This window comes from Phascolarctos cinereus, unplaced genomic scaffold, assembly GCF_003287225.1.
Source record: "Phascolarctos cinereus isolate Bilbo 61053 unplaced genomic scaffold, phaCin_HiC Scaffold_4;HRSCAF=312, whole genome shotgun sequence".
Classification (NCBI taxonomy): domain Eukaryota; kingdom Metazoa; phylum Chordata; class Mammalia; order Diprotodontia; family Phascolarctidae; genus Phascolarctos; species Phascolarctos cinereus.
This window is the reverse complement of record NW_027555847.1, coordinates 489132076-489145171: the sequence shown is the minus strand read 5'-3', so window position 1 is coordinate 489145171 and position 13096 is coordinate 489132076. Positions and strand designations below refer to the sequence as shown.

Here is a 13096-nt window from a genome sequence, read left to right as displayed (position 1 = left end):
CATAGTAAACATTTAATAAATGTTGCCTGACTGGAAAACAAAAATGTTTTTATTTATTAAGGGTTTTTAATAAGACAGAAAGGTGTAAGCAATTTGCCTTTTGAATAAAAGACACAAGAAATGTATTTCATAGACTTGCTTTTTTCCCCTTTCTCTCTGAACACATTAGCAGATTTTTTTTTCATTAGGGATAAAATACACACAATATGTGTGTATAGAAACACCTATGCACATGTTACCTAAGTGTTATATATGACATACCTACAATTAATTTTTAAAAATCCTATCTAGATTTGTTTCTTTCCTTTCCATATTTCTGACTCATGGATACATGTTGTTGTGAAAATAACACTGCAATGATCCAAAATGCTTAGAGTGTTATTTAACACAGCCAACATTTTAAAGCTTAGATTAGTGTTGTGCTCCTAATTGTTTAACAACCAGGTCTGGCAAAGGGGAAAAGGTACACAAGACACATTTCTAAGTTTAATCGGCATTATTAACATTTTCCCTATTACTTTTTTTAAGTCTAGAGAATCTACCAAAAAAAAAATCCTGATGTGTAGCATTTACAAGTTTTCAAAGTGTAAATGCTCACACTGAAAATCCAACAGTTGGCTCTTACTGGCTGGTTCAAGATGTCTCTAGCACATTCCTAGATTAGACTATCATGAAAAGGCAAACAAATGATCCAGTAACAACCATTAGAATTAGTTTGTGTTAGTCAAGACCTAAGACTATTCACAGTGTTCAAAGAGCATAACTTCCTAGAATTTCTTTTGAATAGACATACTGTATTAGTCCAAATCAATACCAAGTCAGGTATAGACTAGATCCCTAAATTGATATCTCTTTGAAAGGAATACATATATGTATATACACATGCAATATACGTTGAGAATAATAACAGAGTCCAGGCTATACTCAGGTATTCTACAAACTAAATCAGTATCTAGTCAGATAATGACAGCTGCCATGTATGTGTACATATATATATACACACACATAAATGTTATGTATTATAATATATGCATATACACATGTATATATGTATACATTATATATATGTATGTGTGTATATATGTGTGTGTGTATATATACACACACACACACACACACACAGGGGCAACTAGGTTGCACAGTGGATAGAGGGCTAATCTCAGAAGTAAGACTATCTGAATTTGAATACTGACTCAGAGACTAGCTGTGTGATTTAACCAAGTCCACATCAGTTTCCTCATCTGTAAAATGGGAATAATAATAGTGCCTAACTCTCAAAGTTATTGTGAGAATAAAGTGAGATAATATTTGTTAAGTGTTACATAAATACTAGCTGCTGCTGTTGTTGCTGCTGTTTTTATATCTCTTTAAGCTTTACAAAGTGCTTTATACATATAGTATTAGAAGGCTGTTTAGGGACACTGAAGGAAGAAGTGATTTGTCCAGGGTCCTTCAGCAAGTGTATTTGAGAAGTGGGGAGGTGACCTAAATGTGGGTTATCTTGACTGTAAGATCACTCTGGCCTGCTATTCATTATACTATACTATCTCTGGACAATGAAGGTGCTAAGGGTAATATTATGCACATTTTACAGATGAGGAAACCGAGGCCCCAAAGGGGTTCAATGACTTGCCCATGGTTACACAGCTAGTGTGTTTCTGAAACAGGGTCTTTGTTGACTCCAACTTTAACACTTTTTCCTTTGCTCAATCACCTGTCAATAGGATACTAATAGAGTGATATATGCTATTGGTACATGTTGTATCTGGTCAATTATGATTCACTTTATTAAAGAAGCCTACATTTTCACAACCCCAATTTTGAACATCTTTCTGAAATACAATGAAATAAGTAAATAAAATACAGGCATGTATTTAGAACTGGAAGGATATGCTCTGTCCAGTTTCTGTGATTACTTTTTAATATCTAAGTTGTAACTATCTATAAACCAGGGTCAAATATTGTGACTTCTGCCTGAATGAAATCATGGTTTACTCTCAAATATCTGCTGAGGTAATTATTTATCAAATATTTTTACTTCAGCCTGAATGAAATCGTGGTTTACTCTCAAGTATCTGTTGAGGTAATTATCACAACTGCATAAAATATTAGAAAATGTGTATTTTTTCCTGGTTCTTAAATGAATATTTTACAAGGTAAACTTTTCAGCCACTTCAAACTAATATTTTTTTTTAATTGTTGAAGGAACCTGAATGATAATACTACCCAGATCAATTTTTGTTCTATCAAGGGTTAAGGTGGGTTATCTGAATTGTGAAAGTCTTAATTAAAGCTCTCCACTCTGGCAAGCTCACCTGGCTGAAGCCTGGTGTTGATGAGGCCAAAATCTTGGGTCCAGAACCCATTTTGTGTTCAAATGGAGAAAAACAGTCTATCATTGCAACTGAACCCCAAAGGAACATTTTAGAATTCTCTTAGTGATAAGAAAATCAACTCTAAGTGAGCATTGTTCTAACAAGTGCAAACAGCAACCTCCTTGTATATGGGTAGCATATTGAAAAAAAAATAATTAAATTGAAAACATATTTGATAAGACCTATAGGGACTCTTACTTGGAGATTCCCATATTACTCAGCCCAAACACAAAATTTCAATCAGTTTTATAGTAATACAGTACAGAAAAGACATTTAATTATAGCAGCATGGAAGATGAAATTAGTTCAATTCTGATGATAAAATTATGCTTCAGGGCTAAACAGAGAATAGAAATGACTTTTATCTCACTTTATTAAAGAGGGCTATAAATGGCATGCTCTAAGCTACTTTGTGCAATGGTCTAAAAACGGCCATATCTAGGTTCTGGTAAACTACAAGAAACTAAATTTCACTGGTTATGTTTTCCCACATTTGACGCGGAGATGAGAGAACTTAGTGTGTCTGGTCTTGCTGGTATTTACTTGAGCCACAGACCTTTGATCTCCTGGTGCTTGTCTTGGGTACTCCTTCCTTCACAAGAGATTTGAGGAGTTATTTAATCAATTAGGCTGCGAAATACAGAATCTATGCAGACTGTATCACTGCATTAGGACATACAGAACATGGCAGTCTACTACCCCTCGCATTGATATTTGCACTGAGTACCAATATGTATGCCAGTAGTTCAGATTTCAGCCTGAACATACCCTGATTCTTGTTATACCAGAGTATTAAGCTCCAGCCATGCTATCACAGTACTCTGAATTACTCAGGCACACTCTCTGTATTGACTTCAATGCTAGATCTATCAATAACTCACTTGCTAAAGCTCTTATAATACCCTCTGAGGCTAGCGTTTCCCACAACACTAAACACTAACATATAGGGTACATCCTAATAATGAGTCATGAGGCTCGTACAATTGAAGGCAGCTTTATCCTGTCATAATGCAATGGTTACTATCGTTCTACTTTTCATAGGCATCCCCAAACATTTAGTAATGATAATGCAAATGTCCCAGCCATTATACACTATTAGCACTGTAAACATGTGTCTGCAATGTTTCTTAAGTTTAATATTAAGAATACTATTGCCTTCATTATATACTATGCATCATGTTCCTATAAGCTAATAATCTCAAAATTTACAGAAGAATAATAGGATCTCAGAGATGGCAGGCACCTTAAAGGTTACTTATTCTAGCCTTTATCAAACAACTTTCTCTGCATCTCTGGCAAGCTTCAATACAATCTCCACTCAAAATCTTCCAGAGGTGCTAACTTTTAAGGGAGCCCATTCCTCTTAGAGATAGGTCTGCTCATTAGGAAATTTTTTACATATATTAAGAGTAAATTTGCCTCTCTGCAATTTCTATTTCAGGGGTCCTTATTTGGTCCCTTGGAGCCAAGGAAAGCAATATGACAGACCCTCAAATCCTTGAAGACAGCTAGCTACCTTGTCTCCTGTTATATCTTATCTAGGCAACTAGGTGGTACAGTAGACAGGGTGCTGAGCCTGCCTAGAGTCAGGAAGACTTGAGTTCAAATCTTGCCTCAGAAGTTTACTAGCTCTGTGACTCTAGTGAAGTTACTTAATTGATGCCTGCCTCATTTTCATCTGTAAAACGTGATTATTAGTGATGTGACCCTGGGCAAGTCACTTATGCTTCATTTTCTGCATCTATAAAATGGGGATAAAAATAGCAACTCTTTCTCAGGGTTGTTGTGAGGATAGAATGAGATATTTGTGAAACTCTTTGCAAACCTTACAATGCTCTATAAATCCTAGTGTTATTTTTATTCTACAGGGTAACATTTCCATTCCTTCAATTAATCATCGTATGCTGTGGTTTTCAACTTTATCAGCTATGTAAAATGAAATTAAGGATTAGAAATGGGTTAAAGTTGATTGTGGGGAAAGGGAAGAAGGTATATCAAGAGTAACGCCATGGATCAAACAATAGTTTTTAAGTTATCCATTTCAATTTTTCACTTGAAGGGTTTTTTTTTGTTTCAAATATGTCTGTTTGGTAGAAACTTAAGGCTTATTAAATCCTCTACACATGAAACTATGGAAGAAAACTTTTCTCATATATATAAAATACGTATGTGTGTATAAATACATATGCATACATATATACATATATATACACATGTATATCTATGCATATATATGTGTATATATATATATGTATATACACACAGAGCTAGGTTGGGTAGTGAATAGCCCAGCCAGAAGTGAGGAAGATTCATCTTCTGAGTTCAAACCTGTCCTTAGACACTTACTAGCTGTGTGACCCTGGGCAAGTCACTTAACACTGTCTGTCTCAGTTTCCTCATCTATAAAAAGAAGTGAAGAAGGAAATGGCAAACCACTCCAGTATCTTTGCCAAGAAAACCCCAAATGGGGTCCCGAAGCGACACAGCTGAAATGACTGAACAACAAAAATACACACACACACACACACACACACACACACGTGCGCTACATATCTGAACAAAAGCTTCTGTCATGACCAATGGTCCCTTTTTGAAAGAGGTGTTTACGCCCACAAAATCTTCATTAACAATCTCCCTTGTATTCATTAATGATTCTTTTTACCTCTCATTTCCCCAGCTCTATCCTTCTTAATCCATTCCTTATCACTAGACACAGAGAATATAAGGAAAATTCCAGAGATGAATATGATATTTACTCTTGAGAATTATGAAAAACCCAACAGGTAGGAAGTATATAACTGTTTCTTAGTATAACTTAGTATAATTGTTCCTTAAATTCCATAGGTTCTAGCTGTCTGATTATGTGCAGGTCTTGGGAATATGTTCATGTACAAATTTCCAAGTAATTTTTAAAAATTTTTAATTTTTAGCAATTCTCCACTTCTCTGACAGCAGTCTACCAATAAGGTGTCTCAGTTTTTCAGTGTTTGAACTTTTCCCCTGCTGACATTAGATGACAAACTTTCTAACATGGGAGGATGTCAAAGATCCCTTTAAAATCTTCCGGTGAAATAAAACAGATTAGTGGGACAAGACACATCATTTTCCCAGGAGCCTTAGACTCTGCCTAACTAAAAGGGAATTGAGGTAGAGCTTTGGGTCATTGCTACAGCTCAGGCTGTTGTCATTAGCATAGACCTTTTGCTTTCTTTTCATTATATCCCTAATAGATCATAATTTTCCTATTAAAATAATGGAGAAAAAATTTTTAAAAAAATGTAATTTCTCAAACTTTAAAATCCAGGCATGCCCAGAAAGAAAATAAAGCAAAAAATTATTTTAAATAAGCAAAGATTCTGTTTGAAAAATGCACAAAAAGAGGAAAAAAATAACATCAGCAATCACCTATACAGATCTTATCTTAAACAATTTTCTATTGAAACCATAAAGAAAAGCACTGAAATCTCTGAGTTTCAAGTAAATGGCCACTTAATAATAATGGCATACAAACTTCAAACATGATAGTTCATATTTCTGCAGTGACAAAGTGGAAAATAGAGTCAATTTTCCAAATCAAAATGAAAATTCTCTGGGTACGAGTAAAAACCCACAGATGCATCAAATATTGGAGCTGAAAACTAAGAAAAACCAATGCTTCTAGAAGAGAGTGATTTATAAATTTATAAAACATCTTAAGCTGTCATACTCAAACATTTTAGAGAAGAGAAAAAAGCTTATTTCTTCAAGTTTTTGCTATTTGCATCTGCTACAATACTAGCTTCTAGCCTTTGCCACAGGACTGTCTTAAGTGAAACTTGTATTAGAATAAGGAACAGAGGAAGTTATTTAGCATTTTGAATGATGACATGCAGATCCAGATTGTAAAGCTCTTTAGATTTTTAATTAATTAATTAATTTCACAATGCCTGTAAAACAGCTGCAAAGGCATCATGCCTAAATTTTCAGAGGCAAATTTGGAAGTATTCAAAAAGAGGCAGAGTTGCCACTTTCAAGTATTTTGTAGTACAGGAAATTTTATTTCCATTTAGGTATGGGTTAGACTACATGGATGCTGAGGTACCTTTTAACTCTGAAATTCTGAGAACTCAAATTTCTTTTGCATGTGAATGTCTTTCAAATAATTGAAGAAGAAAGGCATCTATAATAGATGCCTTCATTTCCTTTCTTAACTCTCTACCTTCTGGCTTCTGACCTCATCATTTACCTGAAAACTGCTCGTGCTCTCTCTCTCTCTCTCTCTCTCTCTCTCTCTCTCTCTCTCTCTCTCTCTCTCTCTCTCTTCCCCTCCCTCAAGTTACCGATGATCACTGCCAAATCATTCTCAGTCCTCACTGGTTTTTTTTTTAACCTTTGTGGAAGACTTTAGGTCTATCAGTACTAGATTTCATCTTATTAGATTTGAGGTCAAGAAGCTCCTGAGTTCCAATTCTATTATTTAATGTGTTAACTAGTGCAATGGAAAGAACAACTTGGAGTCAGAGAACCTGAGTTCAAATGTTGCTGTTGCTCCTACCCATGTGTATTACCTCTGTGACCTTGAGCAAGTCAGTCAGTCAATAAACATTTATTAAGTGCCTACTATGTGCCAGGCACTGTACCAAGCATGTCACTTAACCTCTTCAGTTTTCTCATCTGTAGAATAAGGGTGTTGTACTCTGTGGTCAGTACAGTTTCTTCCAGATCTTAGTCTATATTCTTATTTTTCTCTGCAAAGAAAGGGGCATAGCAAAAAAATATAATGCTAACAGATTTTCTCCTGGTGCTAGGAACTTGAAGCCAGAATACTGTATCCCTCCAAACTTTGCAGTTAGCTTTAAACTTGATAAGGACAGATCCCTGTGTCCGTCCACTAGAGACAGTATCCCTCCGGAAACACAGAACACATTTTACAGATGAGTAAACTGAAACTCACTGGTGAAATAATCTGAATGTAATTTCATACAGGGGCAGCTAGGTGGTGCAGTGGAAAGAGTGCAGGACGTGAACAACTGAGTTCAAATGCATCCTCAGACACTTACTAGCTATGTGACCCTGGGCAAGTCACTTAGCCTTGCTTGCCTCAGTTTCCTCATTTGTGAAATGAGCTGGAGAAGGACATGGCAAATCACTCCAGTATCTCTGCTAAGAAAACCCCAAATGGGATCACAAAGAGTTGGACACAACTGAAAAATGATTGAGCAACAGCAAATTTCACACAGACGTTGGCTGTGCCCGATACTTTGGACACAGGCTCTCTTCCTTCCTTTCCAGTGCTCTTTGTACTATATTGTACTTCTTCATTAATCTATTAATCAGCACCCTTGGGGTCTAATCATTAAATAATGTCCAAGTCTAACTGATTATACCTTCACCTAACCCATATCTTTCCCCTTTGCCCACAGGGATATGGTTGGAAATGCTGCAAAACATTTTACTGAAACCCATGTTATTAAGACTTTAAGCATTCCCATGCATTAATAATATTCCTTTGATTCTAAACATGGAGTAAGTCCTTCCTTCTAAGTTGCTATTTCTGAGAATATTAGGCACTTGTGGAAATTCAGGAGCATTTCCTAATAGCTAGCTAATTCACACACTTATCCTAGTTCATTGCCTGGAAGAATTTCACTATTAATAGCATATGCAATAAAGCTTCCATTAATGAAGAGGTTACATTCCAAGAAAGCAGTCTTGTCAGTTATTTTGTTATCAAATGTAACAATAGATGTAAGAAATGTTTCAGACCTTGGAATACCTTACCATACCTCAGTATGGTGTGCCACACCTCTCCTATTTTATCCCCAACAGAATACAGCCCTCCTATCTCTCAAGGATGGCTCCCCACCCAATAACAGAGAGGCTACATAGTGTGACTGGGGAAAAGACAGGGATGTGTTGCTTCCCACTTCCACGCAAGGGGACCATGTGACTGATTGTAGCCCTTGTGCAATCAGACTCCAGCTTCTCCTTGAGAGCCCTGCAGCTGCGACAGCACTGCTACCTCCTCCTCCATAAGCTACCAGAAACATCACAAATCTAACACTGAGGAGCCCGGAACTTTCCATTAACCCCCCTTCTACTAGGCTGGTTTTGTTAAGAGAAACCTTGTGTCCAGGGAAATTAATTTAAATAATACAGCATAACAACAGTATAATTTTATTTTAATTTATAGGGCAGCTAGGTGGTACAATGGATAAAGTGCTGGACCTAGAATCAGGCAGACTCCTCTTTGTGAGTTCAAATCTGGCCTCAGACACTTTCTAGCTGTGTGATCCTGGGCAAGTCATTTAACCCTATTTACCACAGTTTCCTCATCTGTAAAATAAACTGGAAAAGGAAATGGCAAACCATTCCAGTATATTTAACAAGAAAACCCCAAATGGAGTCATGAAGAGTCAGACTTTACTGAAAGGACTGAACAACAATAAATAAATGCTAAACACAAATGACAGAAATGAATAATTAGTCAAAATTTAAATTGTTACTTATCTACTCTTTTCATTCCTGAGACTAAGGCTATGTGTGTGTTTGCTCAGCTGAGGTCTTTGGCCTAGTTAGCATACAGAATTGTATCTGCTGATCATGAATTACAGATTTTAACACACTTTTAACACATTTCCTACAGCAAGGGTGAGAAACCTATTTTTTCTACTAAGAGCCATGGGAGATGAGGGAGAAAAAAACAATTGGGGCCACACCATTATAAATCAGTTTAATTTGTTTCTTTTTGAGAGAGCAGTATCAAATGTTCTGCTGATATGCCTTTTAACTTAAGGGCAGGGGACATTAAATTCTATTTGATAATTAAAATATATTTTCTATCTTATCACTAGTGAAGAGGAGATGGAAAGGAGGAAGATAGAGAAAAATGAATATAAAAAGAAAGCACAGATAAAGGGAGACTGCAAGAAAACCAGTGCAGTAAACATACAGATCCTCATACATAGACCTATACACAGACATGGAGATGGTCACAAACTCACAGAGGCTACAAACGTACAAATATATAAACCCACAGAAGGAAAGCAACACACATAGAGGAACTTGCACACAGAGAAATGGTCTTTCATGGACTAATATCCTCATTTTCTATTTTTTTTACTTTAATGCCAGTAAACACTTTGATAGTCAGTGTTGTATTTTCACAACTGTAGGCATAAATGAGTAATCCTAATTTCTGGTATTTATCCTTTACTGCAGATGAAATGAAACCAAGGGCCTAAAGTTACCCATCCCTGCACTATCAATTAATATCAGGGCATACACACACACTTGTTTAAGCAATCAGTCTTGGAAATAGTAGCAAAGAGATCAAGAAAAGATTCTCTTTTTTTATATTGTTCTTCCTTTACTGTTGACCATAGCTACTCTTTGATCTTTATCTGTAACCTACATACCTTTTGAAACCTTGGCTTATTTAAGAAAGACAGAAAATGTTTTCCTGTTTTTTTCAGAACTTCATTGTGAATTGTTTCCCTGCTAAACATGTTTCAAATGATTCATTCTTCTGTATTACACAAAAGACTTTCACTTCAGTGGATAGCAATTAGGAATATGGCAGATCCCCAAACACCTAGGTACCTGCTGTCTGTCCAGACGCATCCTCTTTGCAGCATTTCTACTCTCACTCTCACAGGCTGAAGCCAAGATACTCTCTGCAACTGCTGAAGTAAGGTGAGAAGGAATAGGTCGAGACTAAAAAAGAGAGAGAGAGAAAAAATAAGGAAAAATAAACATTAATAATAGGCTCATTAACAAACCAGTGATTTCCTTAGAGGAGCTCACAGAAGAGTCACATGTGCAGGAGGATCCATTCATTGTAACTTAATTTATTTGAACAGAAGGAGGAAATGGAAATTGTAAAGATGAAAAATGAAAACTAGTTAGAGGTTAAAGCTGCAGTGCATACACAGATCCATCATTTCCCCCACAGTGCCATTGTCCAGAGTATTGAGTTTGGCTCATTAGGCTGCGTTTTCTGTAGGCAGTGTCACACTCGAAGCATCACAGCAGTAACCTTGCTATCTGAATATTTCTAATAAAACTAGAAATTCATTTTTAATTCCTTTGTAGCAGATGACAGTGTTTTTTAAACTTATAAAAACACAAGTGATGGGACTCAAATATCACTGAAAACATAACAGATTGTCAGACCAACTCAGAACATTCTTGGTATGAAATTTTATGAATATTTACTATCTTTGTTGCAGCATGATTGATGTGATTGAAATTGATGTGATTTAAAAATGAATCTATACCTGCTTGGACATACTAATAGATGGCTATACTAGAGCAATATAGATACATTTCCAGATGTGAGACATGTAGTTTTTTATATGAATTCACATTATGAAAGTTAATAACATTTACATGTGTAAATCTAACTTCCTTATGACCCACACAGAATCATTGGCTGAACTACCACCCAAATGACTATAAATGCAATGCAACTCTCATATCAATTTGTGAAGACCACAGAACAGATTATTTTCATTCTTTTCTCAGTAATTACACACAAAATCCTCTTGCTGAAAGATGAAGGACTTAATGACTACCTAAACCAGTTTTCTTAATTAAGATACACAGAGATAGAACCAAAATAACATGAAAAATAAGTTGGAGCTGAACACAGTTAAAAAATACAAGCACAATTTAAGGAAATTAATGCACCCGACATGTCTTCTTCAGTTTTCTTTTCATTAAGCTTTAGTCAACAACATGTATGTAAGTTATTAAAAGCTCTAACAAATAGGAAACAGATTTTTCCCCATGAAGCTCTAGTATTTTCTCAATGATATTCAGTTTTCTAATTCTCCCCAAGAGAAATATTAGAGACAAATCTCACTGTAAGATTTATATAATCATTCCAATTTCTACAAAAGTTAGGTTTGGTCACTAGTTTTCTGATAGATGGTTATAGGTGTTTTCCCATACTCAGATAGAAACCAGTGCTCTGGCCTTGTGTGAACGATAAGGCAATGATTAAGGCTCAGCCAGCAGATCTGCTCTCTGCTTTTCTGGAGAGGGTAGCCTTCCTTGACAAAAAGCTGACACTATACCATGATAATATGTCTACTCATCTACTAATCCTGCAGGCTCTCTCAAGAGATGATCATATATAGCTTTGACAACTGAGAAGTACAACTAGTATCACTGAGTCTGGATAGATTTTTTTGGAAGTTATTTCTGCAAGAAGATCAAAAGTAACAGACTACAGAATGGGGCAGAGAAAATAATATAGAAGTAGGGAAACTGGAATGCTAAGGGCCAAGCAGAGAGACAATCCAATGAAACTGTACTGTTAAATCAGTATGCATTTATTAAAGGGCTATTATGTACCAGGCAGTGTGGAGAAACAAACTGGACTGCTAAACATTCCAGAAGCACCTGATCAACTTTAAAATGCCTGCTAACTCTATTGAAAGGCTTTAATTTAATTCTTCTTTCTTAACCAGAAAAGTGACAGATTATGGGTTTCCGTAAAATATGGCCAGTATGACTTTTAAGAGCATAAATTAGATGGGTGCTCACTGACCTTTGGCCTTCAGAGGAAACATAAAGGGTCATAATTCCTTTCACCCACATCCCCCTCCCAAGTCTAACTCAGCAAACATTTATTAAGCATCTGCTAACTGAGAGGCACTCTGCTAAGTCCTGGACATACAAAGACAAAATGAGAAATAGTCTCTTCCATTAAGGAGTTTACATTCTAATGAGGAGAGATAACATGTCAACAGTTAAGCATAACTCTAACAGTTTGAGGAGAGAGAGTATTGCCAAGTAGAGGCATCAGAAATGGCTTCCTGGTCCCTATGCCTCTGATATTGCTGATGGATTTGTTTTTCAGAGACACATGATATTAAGGGCAAATCAGTATTATACCAATAAGAGACTAATCCTTTTAGAACATGGATCTTGACCTGAGGTATGTGACCTTGCTTTTTTTTTTTTAAGCAAAAATCTTTGACAACTCTATTTCAATATAGTGGCTTTCCTTTGTAATCTCATGTATTTTATTTTGTGCATTTAAAACCTTACTCTAAGAAGGGACCCATAGGCTTCACCAGACTTCTAAAGGGCTCTATGACAGAAAAGGGTGAAGAACACTTGTCTTAGAAAAATAGATTATTAGATCTCTCTTTAAGTTCCAGGTGTGGGGTTAAAAGTGTCTCTTTTTCAAATCTTAATTCTCTATTTCACTCAAGGAAAGGGAAATTTCACTCATTACCTCTAATTTCCCTTCTGTCTCCCTATTAGGATTTTGTTAAAAGATGGGGTGGTTAAACTGGTGGAAAGAGATTAATGAACAGAAATAAAAGTACCTTAAGGAAAAGATATAGCCTGTAGAACAGAGGAATTAAAATGTGAAACATGTAATAAAAACACTTACAATATTATGTACGTTTATATATTTATTACAATGTGTCTTTAATTTGAAAAAAAAAACACACTGTAAAATACCTTAGGGTATAAGAGAATCTTCTTGCAGTTGAAAGGTGCAAAAATATTGGGGAACCTTCTATTTGGCAAATCTTTTATTTCACAATATTTCCATATGAATGATTTAAATAGAGTTTCACCTAGAGACAGAGTGGGAGAATAGATGACACCTGAGGAAACTCACAGTCGGAGAGGTCATATGTGGGTTTATGGTTTAAGAATGTAAGCATTATTCCTTAACGTAGTGCTGCTCTCAGTTTAATGTCTAATCATAGAATGTT

The 13096-nt window shown here is 35.8% G+C and overlaps 1 protein-coding gene across 3 annotated transcripts in view; it reads right to left on the bottom strand.

The window, feature by feature from the left end:
- NOL4 (nucleolar protein 4) overlaps positions 1–13096 on the bottom strand; it is a 449007-nt gene that overhangs the window by 66696 nt on the left and 369215 nt on the right. For all 3 annotated transcript variants that reach the window (XM_078153441.1, XM_078153440.1, XM_078153442.1), the window contains one exon: positions 9957–10070. In XM_078153441.1, coding sequence (XP_078009567.1) covers positions 9957–10070 — 114 coding nt within the window. The remainder of the gene's footprint in view (positions 1–9956; positions 10071–13096) is intronic.